Source organism: Somniosus microcephalus, chromosome 11 (assembly GCF_052327205.1).
Source record: "Somniosus microcephalus isolate GS21.2 chromosome 11, FLI_Smic_1.0, whole genome shotgun sequence".
NCBI lineage: Eukaryota > Metazoa > Chordata > Chondrichthyes > Squaliformes > Somniosidae > Somniosus > Somniosus microcephalus.
In genome coordinates, this window is record NC_140997.1 from 2184358 (window position 1) to 2205865 (window position 21508).

Here is a 21508-nt window from a genome sequence, read left to right on the forward strand (position 1 = left end):
GTCAGGGTCTGTGAGGTGCAGTATTGGGCAGGCTCGGTGATTATAGTGTCGGGGTCTGTGTGAGGTGCAGTATTGGGCAGGCTCGGTGATTATAGTGTCGGGGTCTGTGTGGGGTGCAGTATTGGGCAGGCTCGGTGATTATAGTGTCAGGGTCTGTGGGGTGCAGTATTGGGCAGGCTCGGTGATTCTAGTGTCGGGGTCTGTGTGGGGTGCAGTATTGGGCAGGCTCGGTGATTCTAGTGTCGGGGACTGTGTGGGGTGCAGTATTGGGCAGGCTCGGTGATTATAGTGTCGGGGTCTGTGTGGGGTGCAGTATTGGGCAGGCTCGGTGATTGTAGTGTCGGGGTCTGTGTGGGGTGCAGTATTGGGCAGGCTCGGTGATTATAGTGTCAGGGTCTGTGTGGGGTGCAGTATTGGGCAGGCTCGGTGATTATAGTGTCGGGGTCTGTGTGGGGTGCAGTATTGGGCAGGCTCGGTGATTGTAGTGTCAGGGTCTGTGTGGGGTGCAGTATTGGGCAGGCTCGGTGATTATAGTGTCGGGGTCTGTGTGGGGTGCAGTATTGGGCAGGCTCGGTGATTATAGTGTCAGGGTCTGTGTGGGGTGCAGTATTGGGCAGGCTCGGTGATTGTAGTGTCAGGGTCTGTGTGAGGTGCAGTATTGGGCAGGCTCGGTGATTATAGTGTCGGGGTCTGTGTGAGGTGCAGTATTGGGCAGGCTCGGTGATTGTAGTGTCAGGGTCTGTGTGGGGTGCAGTATTGGGCAGGCTCGGTGATTATAGTGTCAGGGTCTGTGTGGGGTGCAGTATTGGGCAGGCTCGGTGATTATAGTGTCAGGGTCTGTGTGGGGTGCAGTATTGGGCAGGCTCGGTGATTATAGTGTCAGGGTCTGTGTGGGGTGCAGTATTGGGCAGGCTCGGTGATTATAGTGTCAGGGTCTGTGTGGGGTGCAGTATTGGGCAGGCTCGGTGATTATAGTGTCGGGGTCTGTGTGGGGTGCAGTATTGGGCAGGCTCGGTGATTATAGTGTCAGGGTCTGTGTGGGGTGCAGTATTGGGCAGGCTCGGTGATTATAGTGTCAGGGTCTGTGTGGGGTGCAGTATTGGGCAGGCTCGGTGATTATAGTGTCGGGGTCTGTGTGGGGTGCAGTATTGGGCAGGCTCGGGGATTATAGTGTCAGGGTCTGTGTGGGGTGCAGTATTGGGCAGGCTCGGTGATTATAGTGTCGGGGTCTGTGTGGGGTGCAGTATTGGGCAGGCTCGGTGATTATAGTGTCGGGGTCTGTGTGGGGTGCAGTATTGGGCAGGCTCGGTGATTGTAGTGTCGGGGTCTGTGTGAGGTGCAGTATTGGGCAGGCTCGGTGATTCTAGTGTCAGGGTCTGTGTGGGGTGCAGTATTGGGCAGGCTCGGTGATTATAGTGTCGGGGACTGTGTGGGGTGCAGTATTGGGCAGGCTCGGTGATTATCGTGTCGGGGTCTGGGGTGCAGTATTGGGCAGGCTCGGGGATTATAGTGTCGGGGTCTGTGTGTGGTGCAGTATTGGGCAGGCTCGGTGATTATAGTGTCGGGGTCTGTGTGAGGTGCAGTATTGGGCAGGCTCGGTGATTATAGTGTCGGGGTCTGTGTGGGGTGCAGTATTGGGCAGGCTCGGTGATTGTAGTGTCGGGGTCTGTGTGGGGTGCAGTATTGGGCAGGCTCGGTGATTATAGTGTCGGGGTCTGTGTGGGGTGCAGTATACATAGATACATAGAGATAGGAACAGGAGTAGGCCATTCGGCCCTTCGAGCCTGCTCCGCCATTCAATGAGATCATGGCTGATCTTCGTCTGAGATCATAGCTGATCTTACCAGTTCAGTACCCCGTCCCCGCCTTTTCTCCGTAACCCTTAATCCCCTTAGCCTTCAGAAATATATCCAATTCTCTCTTGAAAATATTTATTGAATTAGCCTTCACAGCCCTCTGTGGCAGGGAATTCCACAGGCTCACCACTCTTTGAGTGAAGAAATTCTTCCTCATCTCTGTTTTAAATGATTTGCCCGCTATTTTTAGACTGTGGCCCCTGGTTCTGTGCTCCCCGGCCATTGGAAACATTCTCTCTGAATTCAGCCTGTCCAGGCCTGCCATAATTTTATATGTTTCGATGAGATCCCCTCTCAATCTTCTAAACTCCAGTGAGTACAAGCCCAAACTATTTAATCTCCCTTCGTAGGTCATTCCCGCCATTCCAGGTATCAGCCTGGTGAATCGCCGTTGCACTCTTTCCATGGCAAGAACATCCTTCCGCAGATGGGGCGACCAAAACTGTACACAATACTCCAGATGCGGTCTCACCAGCACCTTGTACAGCTGTAGTAAGGTATCCCTATTCCTATACTCGAACCCCCTTGATATGAAGGCCAACATACCATTTGCCTTCTTAATCGCCTGTTGCACCTGCATGCTCTCCTTCAGTGACTGGTGCACAAGAACACCCAGGTCCCTCTGCACTTCCCCATCTCCCAATCTATTGCCATTTAGATAATAATCTACCCTCCTGTTTTTACCCCCAAAGTGGATAACCTCGCATTTATCCACATTATAGTGCATCTGCCACGTATCCGCCCATTCCCCCAACCTGTCCAAATCACACTGTAGCCTCCTGACATCCTCATCAGAGCCCACCCCTCCTCCTAGTTTAGTGTCGTCAGCGAATTTGGAAATATTGCATCCAATTCCCTGATCCAGATCATTTATATATATTGTGAACAGCTGGGGTCCCAGGACAGATCCTTGCGGCACCCCGCTGGTCACTGCCTGCCACTCCGAAAACGAGCCGTTTATTCCAACTCTCTGTTTTCTATCCGCCAGCCAGTTCTCTATCCACGTTAATACTTTGCCCCCAATCCCATGAGCCTTAATTTTGCATGATAATCTTTTGTGTGGAACCTTATCGAAGGCTTTCTGGAAGTCAAGGTACACCACATCCACTGGCTCTCCCCCATCTATTCTACCAGTTACCTCCTCAAAAAATTCCAGCAGATTAGTCAAACACGATTTACCCTTTGTAAATCCATGTTGACTCTGTCCGATCCTTTCCCCATTTGTCAAGTGCTCCGCTATTTTATCCTTAATAATGGACTCTAGCATTTTGCCCACAACCGATGTAAGGCTTACTGGTCTATAATTCCCTGCTTTCTCTCTACCCCCCTTTTTAAATATTGGGGTAACATTAGCTACCCTCCAATCCACGGGTACTGTTCCCGAGTCAATGGAGTTCCGGAAGATGATCCTTAGAGCATCTGCTATCTCCAGGGCCACCTCCTTAAGTACCCTAGGATGTAGTTTATCAGGCCCCGGGGATTTGTCGGCCTTCAGTCCCCTCAACTTACCCAACACCATATCCCTAGAGATACTAATTTCTGTCAGCTCCTCCCTCTCATTAGTCCCTATGTTTGCCGATATTCCTGGGAGGTTATTTGTGTCCTCCTTTGTGAATACAGAACCAAAGTATGAGTTTAATTGGTCTGCCATTTCCTTATTCTCCATTATATATTCTCCCGAATCGGACTGCAAGGGACCGACTTGGGATTTTACCAGTCTTTTCCTCCTGATATACCGATAAAAGCTTTTGCAGTCTGTCTTTATGTTTGCTGCAAGTTTACTTTCGTATTCTATTTTCCCCTTCCTGATTAATCCCTTTGTCCTCTTTTGCTGTATCCTGTACTGCCCCCAATCTTCCGGTCTGGTGGCAGGCTCGGTGATTATCGTGTCGGGGTCTGTGTGGGGTGCAGTTTTGGGCAGGCTCGGTGATTATCGTGTCGGGGTCTGTGTGGGGTGCAGTATTGGGCAGGCTCGGTGATTATAGTGTCGGGGTCTGTGTGGGGTGCAGTATTGGGCAGGCTCGGTGATTGTAGTGTCGGGGTCTGTGTGGGGTGCAGTATTGGGCAGGCTCGGTGATTGTAGTGTCGGAGTCTGTGTGGGGTGCAGTATTGGGCAGGCTCGGTGATTATCGTGTCGGGGACTGTGTGGGGAGCAGGATTGGGCAGGCTCGGTGATTGTAGTGTCGGGGACTGTGTGGGGTGCAGGATTGGGCAGGCTCGGTGATTGTAGTGTCGGGGTCTGTGTGGGGTGCAGTATTGGGCAGGCTCGGTGATTGTAGTGTCGGGGTCTGTGTGGGGTGCAGTATTGGGCAGGCTCGGTGATTATAGTGTCGGGGTCTGTGTGGGGTGCAGTATTGGGCAGGCTCGGTGATTATAGTGTCGGGGTCTGTGTGGGGTGCAGTATTGGGCAGGCTCGGTGATTATCGTGTCGGGGACTGTGTGGGGTGCAGTATTGGGCAGGCTCGGTGATTATAGTGTCGGGGTCTGTGTGGGGTGCAGTATTGGGCAGGCTCGGTGGTTCGAGTGTTAAATGAAGTTGGGTGCCTCCCCCAGCCAGCTTCCTATGTGAGGTGTCTGATTGTCCTGGCTGCTGAGAACACGTGATGCAAATTGCTGTGATTAGTCAGCTTGTGACGAGGGAGGGGGTGTCTGACTGGAAATGGGTGTGGAGCTGAGGCTGGTGCAGTGACTCAGCAGTCAGAACGCCAGCACGAGTCCTGAACGACACAGCTCACTCTGCCCACCAAGGTGAGGACACATGTACTGAGAGAATTCACAACTTCCTGCTGTGGCCTGTTTGTGTGAAGCTCTCTGTAGCAGTAACGTTCCAGATAACCACAGTGTTGCTGTGCATGATTTTCTGCTGATCTGTCCAGGTAATTGAAGGAATACTCACAAAGGAAAATAACTACAAGTTGGTCTGAATTTCTTGGTTTGTTAGCAAGTGACGGTATCTGAGTTTGATCAGATCAGAGTGCCGGTGTTTGATTGGAGAAGGAATGTAAGTAGTTCTGTAATATATGCGGTTTATATTTAGAGCGGTGTGATACAAGCCCACTTGTGTTCAGTGTAGCCTTTAAATATAGAGAGGGATTAGCTCAGTTTGTCACACAGACCTGTAGTAGTGCTGACTAAAACATAAAAGTATGTTCTAAAGGGGTTGGAATGTATAAAGTTTCACATTAAAGCCTAAAGATATGTTTAACTGTTGAGCCTCCAGCTCCCCAATGGTTTGGGACTGATGTCCCTGTCTGTGTTGAGTCAGCTAATCTCGGTGCCAGCTGGGCTGCTACAATGGGCCTAGCTCGGGGGATGGGAAAGGTCCAGTCTCGGTCACTGTACAACAGCCTGTGCTGGAAGTGTATGTGAGAGTGACGAGCGATATTCTCAGTTTGTTGGCTTGCGACACTCGCGCTGAAATAATGGCCACATGGGCAAGGTACTGGAGGGAGGCAGCGCCCTTGCCCCTGTACCCCCGTGGAGCCTTCAGGAGATGGGTGGAAATAGTCAACAATATTAATGACATTTGACTTTCAACAGCCCCCCAGCTTGCTCATAAGTACTTAGCGAAGGCAGTTTATTATTGTACTGGATATCGTGCTGCAGTGGAACCCGGCTCACTCAATCCTGTGTGGAACACTCAGCATTGTATTCTTCATCCTGTGCTTTTTGGTTATAATTGGAACATATAAAAATAACTGGATCCTTAGTTGTACCTCTGCTCACGTACTTGCATTAATTGGCTGGGTGTATTCCCTGTTTAGAAAGCACCTGGTAAGGGAGCTTGCTGACTACCAGCTGTGTCCTTTGATAATGGTTGCTATAGCAACGCACTTTAACCTACAGCGTCAGTGCGGAGTATAGACTAATAAACCGTAATGTGATGCTGTTGGTAGTTGTAGCCTAACTTGTTTTATGTTGGTGGCAGTGAAAACACCTCATTTCTGCAATTAAGGATTCCTCTCAACCGGTTTAAGAATGTTCAACATAAAAAGTTTATGTTTGATTTCTATTAGGACAGTTAATGTTTGATTTCTATTGGGACAGTTAATGTTTCCCGAGCTGATTAAATCAGGAATAGTGTTTTTTAAAGTATGAAGGTGCTGGTTATGTTCCTCGTCCTATGCTGAGTTCAGTGATCAGCCAGGAAGGTGGGAGGTTCATGCAGTGGTCCTCAGCACCTCTGGGATAGGGAGGGGTAAGCAGCTGGGTTTCTGGCTCCTGATTCGCTGTACAGTGACCCCACTGGAAATGCACGCAGGTGGGTGCCGGATGAAGATGGGAATCATTGTCGAGGCTCACACATGAATAAAGCAAAATGCTGGGTCGTTAACAGGATTGTGGAATTGTACCCCAGTAATCATAAGAGGGGCAGAATGGACAACGTGACAATAAGAGACAGAGGTTTGTGAAGGTTGGTGTGGCTGAAGAGTTGTATTCTATATACTGACTGCTATGTTATGTGTGACCCCCTCCCTCTGAAGGCATTTACTGTTTCTGGGCTGTGGTTCCAGTGTCTTGCTGAAGTCATCATTCTTCAGACCTCTGACCAATTGGTGCATGTCACTAGACTATTTGACCAGGGAGGTCATCATAGTGAGCTCAGTCCTATCTTCTCCCAGCATCCATTTGTGCAGACAGGGTGACTGGCTCGTGATCAGGACCGGATTCTCTTTCCTCCTGAGAGCGGAGGCCAATTGTAGCAGCCCCTCCGGTCAGATAGGTCAGCACAGACCATGAATGGGATCTTCTGGTCGGTATGGCTCCATATACCTGATTCAGAGCATATGGGGAGCCTCCTATAGTCCGGTTTTATTGGTTGGTGTCTCCCCTTCTCAGCCCTCAGGAAATGCACTGTCAGTCCCCCGAACATCCATTTACAGTATACACGGAAACCATCAACTGCAGCACAAGCGGCTCCTAAATGAAAGCAATGGTGTTTACATTGAATGACCGTGAGTGATCTGTAAAATTACTTTCTTAGCGTCAACAGTACAAGGTGGCATCATACGGAGTGGCAGGTTTTCCAGTTACAGCTCGCATGTGAACTGGAATTCCTGCCGTCTGTTGCAAAACACATTGGTGACTGATGTGCTACTAAAATGTTGTTGACCTGACCCCTTTTCTGTGGCTCTTAGCTGTGTTTACGGTAAAAGAGGTGAACGGCTTTTTCTAAGGTTACGCCTCGTGCTTGACATTCTACATTTCCCGATCTTGCTGTGTCGCACATTGTCCTGGCAGTGGAGCTGTGTGAGCAGCAAACTCCCAGCGTAGTGTCAGTAATGCCCTCTAAAACCAGGCACTGGGAGGTGCACATCACTCCCATTCATCTCAACAATGACTTGCCTTTCACTTGGTGTCTCCCCACAGTGGCATGGCTGAGATTGGTAACTCATCACGTGGAGGGTCAATGGAAGGAACACAGAACACGGGGCCCCAACACTCCCACATCCGTTCAAACTGTTCACATGACATTGCTTTGCCTGAATAATGAAGTATCTTTTCCCACCCTAGGTTCTGCTTTAGATCTTCATTTTAGTGATGTAAATGTTGCATCTCTTGATAAAGAATTAGAAGATCAAGATACTGGTGACATAGGATTAAAAGGTAATCAGCAACATGCTTTTTTTGATATCTATATATAAATGACCTGGATATTGGAATACAGAGTAGAATTTCTAAATTTGCCGATGACACCAAACCTGGGGGTGTGGCAAACAGTGAGGATGATACCAATCGACTGCAACAGGACATGGAAAGGCTAGCAGAATGGGCAGACAAGTGGCAGATGGAATTTAATACAGAGAAGTGTGAGGTGATGCATTTTGGCAGAAGGAACAGGGAGCGGCAATATACACTTAATGGCACAGTTTTAAAGAGTGTGCAGGGACAGAGGGACCTGGGAGTTAATGTGCATAGGTCTCTGAAGGTGGCAGGACACATTGAGAGAGTGGTTAGCAAAGCATATGGGATCTTGGGCTTCATAAATAGAGGTATTGAGTACAAAAGTAGAGAAGTTATGCTGAACCTTTATAAAGCGCTGGTTAGGCCACAACTGGAGTATTGCATCCAGTTCTGGTCACCACACTTTAGGAAGGATGTGAAGGCCCTGGAGAGGGTGCAGAGGGGATTTACCAGAATGGTTCCAGGGATGGGGGATTTTAGCTACAAGGACAGGTTGGAGAAGCTGGATTTGTTTTCATTAGAGCAAAGGAGGTTGAGGGGTGATTTGATCGAGGTGTACAAGATTATGACGGGTTTGGATAGGCTAGACGGGGAAAGGCTGTTCCCACTAGTTGATGGTACAAAGACTAGGGGACACAGATTTAAGGTTTTGGGCAAGAGATACAGGTGGAATGTGAGGAAAAACTGTTTTACGCAGCGAGTGGTGAAGACCTGGAACTCGCTGCTGACGGAAGTGGTGGAAGCGGAGACACTCAATGTTTTCAAGGGGAGACTGGATAGGCACTTGAGGGAAATAAACTTGCAGGGCTACGGGGACAGAGCGGGGGAATGGGACTGACTGGATCGCTCTACAGAGAGCCGGCATGGACTCGATGGGCCGAATGGCCTCCTGTGCCGTTACGACTCTATGGCTGCATTCAGCAAATCCGTAGAATGTAACGCCATTGCAGAACTGAAGCTGACTGCCCCCCTCCAGTATTGAGCTTGGGTTTCAGAGGTGCAGCTGGGCTCTTTGCCTAAATTCACCTGTGCGCCCAGACAGTGTCATTTGGCAAGTTATTTGACTGGCTGTAGGGGAGTTGATAGCTTGACCTCCTCATATCTCATGGGTATGGTTGAGGTGCTAAACGAGTACTTTGCATCTGTTTTCACCAAGGAAGAAGATGCTGCCATAGACATAGTGAAGGATGAGGTAGAGGAGATAGTGGATGGGATAAAAATTGATAAAGGAGAAGCACTAGAAAGGCTGGCTGTACTTACAGTAGGTAAGTCACCAGGACCGGATGAGATACATCCTAGGATGCTGAGGGAAGTGAAGGAAGAAATCGCGGAGGTTCTGGCCATAATCTTCCAATCCTCCTTAGATACGTGGGTGGTGCCAGAGGACTGGAGAATTGCAAATGTTACATCCTTGTTCAAAAAAGGGTGTAAAGATAAACCCTGCAACTACAGGCCAGTCAGTTTGACCTCGGTAGTGGGGAAGCTTTTAGAAACAATGATCAGGGACAAAATTAACAGTCATTTGGACAAGTGTGGATTAATTAAGGAAGGCCAGCACGGATTTGTTAAAGGAAAATTGCGTTTAACCAACTTGATCGAGTTTTTTGATGAGGTAACAGAGGGTTGATGAGGGTAATGTGGTTGACGTGGTGTACATGGATTTCCAAAAGGCGTTCGACAAAGTGCCACTGTGGTAAACCACTGTTTGTATTCCTGTTTGTCCTGTTTGTATTCCACTGTGTACATGCCTGGACATGCCTCGGCTGACTCCTCCCACAGGTCCTAGTATAAAGGTGACTGCTCCCCAGCCCTTGTATCCTGGACCGGTCGACCACTCGAGGCAGACCTCCATTCTGTTGTTAATAAAAGCCTTTAGTTACTCTTCTAACTCTCAGTCTTTTATGAGTAATTGATAGCGCATCAATTTTATTAACAACATTTTTATAATGGAGAAGATCCTCACACCAGCATGCCTGGACTTAGATCATCGGGAGGCGGACTCATCCACCAAGTTTACTCACTGGCTTAAGTGTTTCGAAAAATTCCTGACCGCCTCCGAAGCAATCAAATCGGACGAGGACAAACTGGATGTCCTGACCTCCAAAGTGAACCACCGAGTGTACTCGGTCATCCAAGACGCGACCTCGTACGCGGATGCTATCAAGCTCCTCAAGGACCAGTACACGCGCCCAGTGAACGAAGTGTACGCCAGGCACCTCCTGGGGAGTCGTAAACAACAACCTGGGGAATCGACCGTGGAATACCTTCAGGCACTGTCTGTGCTTGGCCGGGCCTGTGGTTGTAAGGATGTAAAGGCCGCCGTGTACACAGAGGAACTTATCCGGGACGCTTTTGTAGCGGGCCACAGATCCAATTACACACGACAGCGACTGTTGGAGCAGAGTAACCTCGACCTCAACAAGGCCTCTGAACTCGCACTATCGTTGGATGCAGCCTACCAGGGCATGGATGCCTACTCCTCTGCACCGTGGACGCCGCGGGGAATGACAGCCTGGGACACGGTAGGACCGCCTCATAGCGCCGTGCCACCCCAGCCACACCCCAACAACGGCCCAACTACCGCAGCAGTGTCCCAAGGCCAGACAGCAGTGCCCCAAGGCCAGAAATGCTACTTCTGTGGCCAGGCAAAACACCCCAGAGCGCGCTGCTCGGCGAAAAACGCGATCTGCTCGGGCTGCGGGAAGAAGGGACACTACGCTAGCGTCTGCAGGGCCAAAGCCACCCCGAACCCCAGCAGCGCCGCGTGGGGGCCATGCGGGCCGCCATTTTGGACCTCCCCGGCCGTGTGCGAATCACCGGTACAGCAGCCATTTTGGACGCCTCCAGCCACATGGGGATCATGGACGCCGCCATCTTGGACGACAGCCGGGACGCAGCAGGCCCCCGACACCGCCTCATCTGATACCCGCAGCGACACACCGACCCCTACGCTGGCATCCATTACACTGGACCAAGCGAGACCGCACCAACTGGCCAGTTCCACAATGGACATTAAGGTAAATGGTCACGATACAATCTGCCTTTTTGACTCTGGGAGCACGGAGAGCTTCATCCACCCCGACACGGTGCGGCGTTGCTCTCTCCCAGTCCTGCCTGCGCAACAGCGGATTTCTATGGCCTCCGAGTCCCAGTCGGCGGACATCGGCGGCTACTGCGTGGTGACACTCGTAGTAGACGGGACCGTGTACGATCATTTTAAACTTCTGGTCCTGCCTGACCTCTGCGCTGCCGTCCTGCTGGGGTTAGATTTTCAGTGCCACCTTAAAAGTGTTACGATGGCGTACGGTGGACCCCTACCCCCACTCACAGTTCGCAGCCAGCAGCTTCCAAATTGCCCGCCGCGCACCAGGTGCAACCTCTCCACACTCAGAGTCACCCCCCCACCACTGTTTGCTAACCTCACCCCCGACTGTAAGCCCATCGCCACAAAGAGCAGGCGATACAGTGCCGGGGACAGGGTTTTCATTAAAACCGAAGTGGAGCGGCTCCTGAAAGAAGGGATTATTGAGGGCAGCACCAGCCCCTGGCGAGCCCAGGTTGTGGTCGTTAAGACCAGCGAGAAGCAGCGCCTGGTCATCGACTACAGCCAGACAATAAATCGCTACACCCTGCTGGACGCCTACCCACTCCCCCGTATAGCTGATATGGTCAACCAGATCGCGCAGTACCGCGTCTTCTCGACCATTGACCTGAAATCAGCGTACCACCAGCTCCCCATCCGCCCTGAGGACCGCCAGTACACTGCCTTTGAGGCAAACGGCCGCCTCTACCACTTCCTTAGGGTTCCCTTTGGCGTCACCAACGGGGTCTCCATCTTCCAAAGGGAGATGGACCGGATGGTAGATCAAAATGCGTTGCAGGCCACTTTCCCATATCTGGACAATGTGACCATCTGCGGCCGTGACTTGCAGGACCATGACGCAAACCTCGAAAAATTCCTCCGCACCGCCCAACTCCTAAACCTGACATATAACAAGGAGAAGTGCATATTCCGCACAAACCGCCTCGCCATCCTTGGCTGTGTTGTGGAACACGGAGTCATCGGCCCCGACCCCGACCGGATGCGCCCCCTTATGGAACTTCCACTGCCCCACTGCCTCAAGGCCCTGAAGAGGTGCCTAGGGTTTTTCTCCTATTACGCCCAGTGGGTCCCCTACTATGCGGACAAGGCCCGTCCGCTGATCAAGTCCACCTCTTTTCCCTTGACGGCAGAGGCCCGCTTAGCCTTCCACCGTATCAAGGAGGACATTGCCAAAGCCACCATGCACGCAGTGGACGAATCCATCCCCTTCCAGGTGGAAAGCGACGCGTCCGACTTTGCCCTGGCCGCTACCCTCAATCAGGCGGGGAGACCCGTGGCCTTCTTTTCACGAACCCTCCAAGGCCCGGAGACCAGACACTCCGCTGTTGAGAAGGAGGCCCAGGCGATTGTGGAGGCTGTGCGTCATTGGAGGCACTACCTGGCCGGAAAACGATTTACCCTGCTCACTGACCAGCGTTCAGTTGCTTTTATGTTTAACAACAAGCAGAGGGGCAAAATCAAAAATGACAAGATCTTGAGGTGGAGAATCGAACTTTCCACCTACAACTACGAGATCTTGTACCGGCCCGGGAAGCTAAATGAACCCCCGGATGCGCTATCGCGTGGCACCTGCGCCAGCGCGCAGATCGATAGACTGCGGGCCCTCCACAATGACCTCTGCCACCCGGGGGTCACCAGGTTCTTCCACTTCATCAAGGCCCGCAACCTGCCTTACTCTATTGAGGAGGTCAGGACCATGACCAGGAACTGCCAAGTCTGCGCTGAGTGCAAACCACACTTTTATAGACCAGACAGGGCCCACCTGATAAAAGCCACTCGCCCCTTCGAGCGCCTGAGCGTTGATTTTAAAGGGCCTCTCCCCTCCTCCGACCGCAATGTGTACTTCCTCAATATTATTGATGAGTACTCCCGTTTCCCGTTCGCCTTCCCCTGCCCGGACATGACCAGTGCCACGGTCATTAAATGTCTGAACAACCTCTTCACCCTGTTCGGCTTCCCCAGCTATATCCATAGCGACCGGGGCTCATCGTTTATGAGCGACGAACTCCGTCAGTACCTGCTAACTAGGGGTATTGCCACAAGCAGGACCACCAGTTACAACCCCCGGGGGAACGGACAGGTGGAAAGAGAAAATGCGACAGTTTGGAAGGCCGTCCTGCTAGCCTTAAAGTCTAGGGGCCTTCCAACCTCCCGCTGGCAGGATGTGCTCCCCGATGCGCTCCACTCTATTCGGTCACTGCTCTGCACTGCCACTAACGCCACCCCTTATGAGAAAATGTTTGTCTTCCCAAGGAAGTCCACATCAGGGACATCGCTACCGCCATAGCTGACGTCCCCAGGGCCGGTCCTACTGAGAAGACACGTGAGGACCCATAAAACGGACCCCCTGGTCGAGAGGGTCGACCTCCTCCACGCCAACCCCCAGTATGCTTACATCGCATACCCGGACGGGCGGGAGGACACAGTCTCCATAAGAGACCTTGCACCCTCGGGGACCACAGTAACCCACTACCCACTACCACCCCCCCCCCCACGATCCGATATCCAGCCCCAGCAGACGGCAGGCCTGGGCCCCGCGACCCGCTCGACATCTACGAGGACGACACGCCTGTGCCACAGCCTACGCTGGACTCGACGCCGGAAGCTTCACTACCCCTGCCGTCGCCACGCCGATCACAGCGGCAGACAAGACCTCCGGAGAGACTCCAATACACTAACTTTTAATACACTTCACCCCGCCGGACTCAATTTTAAACAAGGGGTGAATGTGGTAAACCACTGTTTGTATTCCTGTTTGTCCTGTTTGTATTCCACTGTGTACATGCCTCGGCTGACTCCTCCCACAGGTCCTAGTATAAAGGTGACTGCTCCCCAGCCCTTGGTATCCTGGACCGGTCGACCACTCGAGGCAGACCTCCATTCTGTTGTTAATAAAAGCCTTTAGTTACTCTTCTAACTCTCAGTCTTTTATGAGTAATTGATAGCGCATCAGCCACATAATAGGCTTGGCAGCAAAGTTGAAGCCCATGGAATAAAAGGGACAGTGGCAGCATGGATACGGAATTGGCTAAGTGACAGGAAGCAGAGAGTGGTGGTGAACGGCTGTTTTTCGGACTGGAGGAATGTATACAGTGGTGTTCCCCAGGGGTCGGTTCTAGGACCACTGCTTTACTTGATATATATTAATGACTTGGACGTGGGTGTACAGAGCACAATTTCAAAATTTGCAGATGACACAAAACTTGGAAGTATAGTGAACAGTGAGGAGGAGAGTGATAGACTTCAGGAAGACATAGACAGGCTGGTGGAATGGGCGGACATGTGGCAGATTAAATTTAACGCAGAAAGGTGTGAAGTGATACATTTTGGTAGGAAGAATGAGGAGCGGCAATATAAACTAAAGGGTACAATCCTGAAGGGGGTGCCATTTGCAGAAGGGTTGAGAACCAGAGGACACAGATTTAAGGTGATTGGCAAAAGAGCCAAAGACGACATGAGGAAAAACCTTTTACTCAGCGAGTGGTTAGGATCTGGAATGCACTGCCTGAGAGGGTGGTGGAGGCAGACTCAATCACGGCTTTCAAAAGGGAATTGGATAAGTATCTGAAGGAAAGAAATTTGCGGGGCTCCGGGGAAAGGGCGGGGTAGTGGGACTAGCTGAAATGCTCTTGCAGAGAGCCGGCACGGGCTCGATGGGCCAAATGGCCTCCTCCCGTGCTGTAACCATTCTATGAACATATCCAGCTGTTGCAGCAGTGCTCACGGCCTAATAATAAGCAGCAGGGACCCTGGCTGATTTTCCTCAGCCTTTCCCCAGTGATGCAGAGAGTAATTGTGGCCCCCACACTTCCAGCTGTTTGATAAGTTCAGGGAGACTTAACATGACAGATTGTAACTAAAATTTAAATCCCTAAACAACGAGCTTGTAAAAAAAGTACTTTCATTTATATAGTACCTTTCATGTATTCAGGACATCCCAAAGTACTTCACAGCAATGAAATACTTTTGAAGTGTAATCACTGTTGTTTTGTAGGGAAATGCAGAAGGAAATCTGTGAACAAGATCCCACAAACAGCAATAATGCGTCCCTCAGTACTGCCCCTCTGACAGTGCGCTACACTTCCTCAGTACTGCCCCTCCGACAGTGCAGCGCTCCCTCAGTACTGCCCCCTCCGACAGTGCAGCGCTCCCTCAGTACTGCCCCTCCGACAGTGCTGCCCTCCCTCAGTACTGCCCCTCCGACAGTGCGGCGCTCCCTCAGTACTGTTCCTCCGACAGTGCAGCACTCCCTCAGTACTGCCCCTCCGACAGTGCAGCGCTCCCTCAGTCCTGCCCCTCCGACAGTGCAGTGCTCCCTCAGTACTGCCCCTCCGACAGTGCGGCACTCCCTCAGTACTGCCCCTCCGACAGTGCAGCGCTCCCTCAGTCCTGCCCCTCCGACAGTGCGGCACTCCCTCAGTACTGCCCCTCCGACAGTGCGGCACTCCCTCAGTACTGCCCCTCTGACAGTGCAGCGCTCCCTCAGTCCTGCCCCTCCGACAGTGCAGCGCTCCCTCAGTCCTGCCCCTCCGACAGTGCAGCGCTCCCTCAGTACTGCCCCTCCGACAGTGCAGCGCTCCCTCAGTCCTGCCCCTCCGACAGTGCAGTGCTCCCTCAGTACTGCCCCTCCGACAGTGCAGCGCTCCCTCAGTACTGCCCCTCCGACAGTGCAGCGCTCCCTCAGTACTGCCCCCTCCGACAGTGCAGCGCTCCCTCAGTACTGCCCCTCCGACAGTGCAGCGCTCCCTCAGTCCTGCCCCTCCGACAGTGCGGCACTCCCTCAGTACTGCCCCTCCGACAGTGCAGCGCTCCCTCAGTCCTGCCCCTCCGACAGTGCAGCGCTCCCTCAGTACTGCCCCTCCGACAGTGCGGCACTCCCTCAGTCCTGCCCCTCCGACAGTGCAACGCTCCCTCAGTCCTGCCCCTCCGACAGTGCAGCACTCCCTCAGTACTGCCCCTCCGACAGTGCAGCACTCCCTCAGTACTGCCCCTCCGACAGTGCGGCACTCCCTCAGTCCTGCCCCTCCGACAGTGCAGCGCTCCCTCAGTCCTGCCCCTCCGACAGTGCAGTGCACTGTCAGCCTGGATTGTATCCTCAAGTCTCTGGAGTGGGGCTCGAACCCACAGTCTTTCGGCAAGTTATAATGTCACATAATTTTTTTTATTCGATTCACCTTGTGTGTATTTTCAGCAGCCTTTTCTTTTCTGTGGTCTTCCACTGGTTTATGTTCTTCTTCCAGTAAATCTCGGCCACAGATTTCTCTCCTGCAGGAAACCCTGGCCTGTTGGTGCGCTAACGGATTGGATTGAGACCAGTATAGAATGAAGAAGGGGACAGTTATGTTCACAGGTTTCAGGTCTTCAACTGAACACTGAGCTGCTTGAGCCCCAGCATGAAATAAAATTGCCCATTCGAAGCGTAAACCTGTGATGCATTATACCTCCCTGCAGGGCAGAGGGGTCTTTTCCAATAATAACAGCAGAAAATGCTGGAAAAACTCAGCAGGCCAGGCAACATCCGTGGAGAGAAACAGAGTTAACGTTTCCTGACAAAGGGTTTCGACCTGAAACGTTGACTCTATTTCTCTCTCCACGGATGTTGCCTGTCCTGCTGAGGTTTTCCAGCATTTTCTGTTGTTATTTTGGATTTCCAGCATCTGCAGTATTTTACGATCGTACTAGTGTCTTTTTCAATAGTCATTTATTTTATTTTCACAGGTCAGCGGTTATTGGGCAGTTCGGCTCCTGTAAATATTCCAGGATCACTTGCTCGATCTTCATCCTTGCATTCTTCTTCCTCCTTATCCGCCTCTCCACTCGGTTCCCTTTCCCAGTCTTTCCTTTCATCCAGCATGGCTCCACAACAACAGTCTCAGCAACCATCAAAGTCTGAGCATGCTCTCCTGGGCACTTCAGCATCCTCTCACAGTTCCTTGGGTAAGTCACCGGAGCCTTTCCCAGATTTGTGTTACACATTTTGACTTGAGTAGTTTTAAATTTAATTTTTATAAAGTCTGCAACTGAATTGAGGACAGACCTTGCATTTTGTAGTAATAGTTCTGTAATTTTATTCAGTCTTTTGAGGGCTATTAAACAGTGCTGTCTTATGTAACACACACAACAGTTTGTAATGAGGAAAGCGTGGGAACTTCAGCATAAATCAGCATGCATTTAGGTCTTGGGTATTCATAGTGTCACCACTTCAGTGTCATCATAGCAGGTCTGTCAAATCTCAGTTATACTGGCAAAAAATTCCCATTGTCCTTTCAAACTGGGCTTGTGTCTGGAAAGGGCGGCTGGAGCCACACGATGGTGGGAGAGGGAGTGGGGTGGGGGCTTGGCGAGGGAGCGGAGATGACAGTGGGGACGGTGGTGTTGTCTGCTGATGGTCGTGCAGGAGCAGCTTGAGGTGATGAATTTTCCAGAGGATCGTTCAAGAGGTTTGTTGGCTCAAGTTTGATTTAGTGTTTCTGTATTGTGTTGAATACATGAAATGTTTCCACTTTGTCCTTCATTATATTTGTTCTTTGGTTTGTCTTTGCTGTGATTTGTGCAAGTTCGGTTCACCGTCAGCGTGCTGAGATTGTCTGCTCCGTCACTGAGGACTGTTCCTGTCCCTGGATAACCTTGCTCACTCAGCCGTTTTCCCCCTTTGTTGACAAAGTACGTGTGAATATAAGTGAATCATAGAATGGTTACAGCACAGAAGGCGGCCATTTGGCCCGTCGAGCCTGCGCCAGCTCTCCGTAAGAGCACCCCAGCCAGTGCCACTCCCCTGCCCTTTCCCCGTGTCTCTGCAAATTTCTTTCCTTCATATACTTATCCAATTCCCTTTTGAAAGGTAAGATTGAATCTGTCTCCATCACCCTTTCAGGCAGTGCCTTCCAGATCTTAGCCACTCGCTGCGTAAAAAAGTTTTTTCTTGCGTCTCCTTTGGTTCTTTTGCCAATCACCTTAAATCTGTGTCCTCTGGTTCTCGACCCTTCCGCCAATGGGAACAGTTTCTCTCTATCTACTCTGTCCAGACCCCTCATGATGTTGAACACCTCTATCAAATCTCCTCAATCTTCTCTGCTCCAAGGAGAACAACCTCAGCTTCTCCAGTCTATCAACATAACTGAAGTCTCTCATTCCTGGAATCATTTTTGTAAATCTTTTCTGCACCCTCTCTAAGACCTTCACATCCTTACTGAAGTGTGGTGCCCAGAATTGGACACAATACTCCAGTTGGGGCCGAACCAATGTTTTATACAGGTTCATCATCATTTCCACACTTCTGTACTCTCTATACCTCTATTTATGAAGCCCAGGATTCCTTAAGCCTTTTTAACTGATTTCTCCACCTGCCCTGCCACCAATGATTTGTGCACACATACCCCCAGGTCTCTGTTCGTGCACCCCCTTCAGGATTGTACCCTTTAGTTTATATGTCCTCTCCTCATTCTTTCTACCAAAATGTATCACTTCACACTTTTCTGTGTTAAATTATATCTGCCACGTGTCCACCCATTTCACCAGTCTGTTTGTCTTCCTGAAGTCTATCCGTCTCCTCCTCACTGTTCACTATCCTTCCAAGTTTTGTATTATCTGCAAATTTTGAAATTGTGCCCAAGTCCAAGTCATTAATATATATCAAAAAAAGCAGTGGTCCTAGAACCGACCCCTGGGGAACACCACTGTATACCTTCCTCCAGTCCGAAAAACAACCGTTCACCTCTACTCTGTTTCCTGTCACTTAGCCAATTCCGTATCCATGCTGCCACTGTCCCTTGGGCATGGGCTTCAACTTTGCTGGCAAGCCTATTATGTGGCACTTTGTCGAAAGCTTTTTGGAAATCCATGTACACTACGTCAACAGCATTACCCTCATCAACCCTCTGTTACCTCATCAAAGAACTCAATCAAGTTAGTTAAACACGATTTGCCTTTAACAAATCCATGCTGGCTTTCCTTAATTAATCCACACTTGTCCAAGTGACTCTTAACTTTGTCCCTGATTATCATTTCTAAAAGCTTCCCCACCACCGAGGTTAAACTGACTGGCCTGTAGTTGCTGGGTTTATCTTTACACCCTTTTTTGAACAAGGCTGTAACATTTGCAATTCTTCAGTCCCCTGGCACCAGCCCCGTATCTATGGAGGATTGGAATATTGTGGCCAGTACCTCCGCGATTTCCTCCCTCAATTCCCTCAGCGTCCTCGGATGCATCCCATCCGCTCCTGGTGATTTATCTACTTTAAGTACAGCCAGCCTTTCTAATACCTCCTTTATCAATTTTTATCCTATCAAGTGCCTCCACTACCTCCTTTACTATGTCTATGGCAGCATCCTCTTACTTGGTGAAGACAGATGCAAAGTACTCATTTAGTACCTCAGCCATACCCTCTGCCTCCATGCGTAGGTCTCCTTTTTGGTCCCTAATCGGCCCCACCCCTCCTCTTACTACCCTTTTATTATTTATATGCCTACAGAAGACTTTTGGATTCCCTTTTATGTTCGCTGCCAATCTCTTCTCATATCCTCTTTCTTCCCCTCTTATTTTCTTTTTCACTTCTCCTCTGACCTTTGTATATTTAGCCTGATTCTCAGATGTATTTGCACCTGACATCTGTCATACGTGCTCTTTTTCTGCTTCTTCATATTCTCTATCTCTTTGGTCATCCAGGGAGCTCTGACTTTAGTTGTCCTGCCTTTCCCCCTAGTGGGAATGTACCTCAACTGTACCTGAAGTATTTCCTTTTTAAAGGCAGCCCATTGTTCGATTACAGTTTTGCCTGCCAATCTTTGATTCCAGTTTACCCGGGCCAGATCCGTTCTCAACCCACTGAAATTGGCCTTCCCCCAGTTAAACATTTTTACTCTAGATTGCTCTCTATCCTTTTCCATAGCTAATCTAAACCTTATGATCCTATGATCACTGTTCCCTAAATGTTCACCTACTGACACTTGCTCCACTTGACCCACCTCATTCCCCAGAACCAGATCCAGCAATGTCTCCTTGCCCATTGGGCTGGAGACGTACTGATCAAGAAAGTTCTCCTGAACACACTTCAGAAATTCTTCCCCCTCTCTGCCCGTTACACTATTACTACCCCAGTCTATATTAGGACAGTTGAAGTCCCCCATTATCACTGCTCTATAGTTCTTGCATCTCTCTGTCATTTCTCTGCAAATTTGCTCCTCTATATCCTCCCCACTATTTGGTGGTCTATAGAATACACCCAGTAGTGTAATGGTACCTCTTATTTCTTAACTCTAGGCATATAGATTCTGTCCTTGACCCCTCCAGGACATCCGGCACTGTAACATTCTCCTTGACCAATACTGCCACACCACCTCCTATCGTTCCTTCCCTATCTTTCCTGAACACTTTATAGCCAGGAATATTTAATGCGCAATCCTGCCCTTTTTTGAGCCAGGTCTCAGTTATTGCCACAACATCATATTCCCATGTGGCTATTTGTGCCTGCAGCTCACTGACCTTGTTTACTACACTTTGTGCATTCACATACATACACTGTAAACCCATCTTAGACCATCCTGTATTCTCTCTTAGTTGGACCCCACCTAATACCTTACTATTTCTTACTTCAGTGCTCTCTGCCTCTCCCAATCCTTTCAGCACTTTATTTCCCCTTTCTAATGTCACATCCTGGTGGCCATCCCCCTGTCAAATTAGTTTAAACCCTCCCCAACAGCACTAGCAATCCTCCCCGCAAGGATATTTGTTCTGGCCCAATTTGAGGTGCAACCTGTCCAGCCTGTACAGGTCCCACCTCCCCCAGAACCGGTCCCAATGCCCCAGGAATCTAAAGCCCTCCCTGCTGCACCATCTCTCCATCCACGCATTCAACTGCGCTCCTCTCCTATTTCAATACTCACTAGCGCGTGGCACCGGGAGTAATCCGGAGATTACTACCTTTGAGGTCCTGCTTTTTAATCTCTTTCCTAGCTCCCTGAAATCTGCCTGCAGGACCCTATCCCTCTTTCTACCTATGTCATTGGTACGATATGGGCAACGACCTCTGGCTGTTCACTCTCCCACCCCTGAATATTCTGCAGCCTTGACCCTGGCAACCAGGGAGGCAACATACCATCCTGGAATCACGTCTGTGGCCGCAGAAACACCTGTCTGCTCCCCTAACTATCGAATCCCCTACCACTATTGCTCTCCCACTCTTCTTCCTTCCCCCCCGTACAGCTGAGTTACGCATGGTGCTGCAGACTTGGCTCTGGCGATACTCCCCAGAGGAACCATCGCCCTCAGCAGTACTCGGAACCGATTACTGGTTGAAGAACGAGATGCACTCAAGTGACTCCTGCACTACCTGCATGGACCTCCCCTTCTGTCTGGTGGTCACGCATTTCCTTTCTGCCTACACACTCTATCTGTGGGGTGACCACTTCCTGAAACGTGCTATCCACGAAGCTCTCAGCCTCACGGTTGCACCGCAGTGACACCAGCTGCTGCTCAAGCTCCAAAACCCGGAGCTCGAGCTCCTCCAGCTGACGACACTTCCTGCACATGTGGTTGTCCAGGACACGGGAAGCGTCCCGGAGTCCCCACATGGCACAGGATGTGCATTCCACAGGACTGAGCTGCCCTGCCATGGCTTTACTTAATAGACTATTAACTATTAGCAATAGTGATAGGGGATTCTATCGTAAGGGGAACAGATAGACATTTCTGCGGCCACAGATGTGACTCCAGGATGGTATGTTGCCTCCCTGGTGCCAGGGTCAAGGATGTCACTGAACGGCTGCAGGGCATTCTGAAGGGGGAGGGCAAACAGTCAGAGGTCATGGTTCACATTGGTACCAAAGACATGGGTAGAAAGAGGGATGAGGTCCTGCAACAAGAATT

The 21508-nt window shown here is 50.5% G+C and overlaps 1 protein-coding gene across 2 annotated transcripts in view; it reads left to right on the forward strand.

Moving 5' to 3' along the window:
• Positions 1–21508, forward strand: part of unkl (unk like zinc finger) — a 304546-nt gene that overhangs the window by 264661 nt on the left and 18377 nt on the right. For both annotated transcript variants that reach the window (XM_086000032.1, XM_086000033.1), the window contains 2 exons: positions 7371–7463; positions 16363–16581. In XM_086000032.1, the coding sequence (XP_085856158.1) occupies positions 7371–7463; positions 16363–16581 (312 nt within the window). The remainder of the gene's footprint in view (positions 1–7370; positions 7464–16362; positions 16582–21508) is intronic.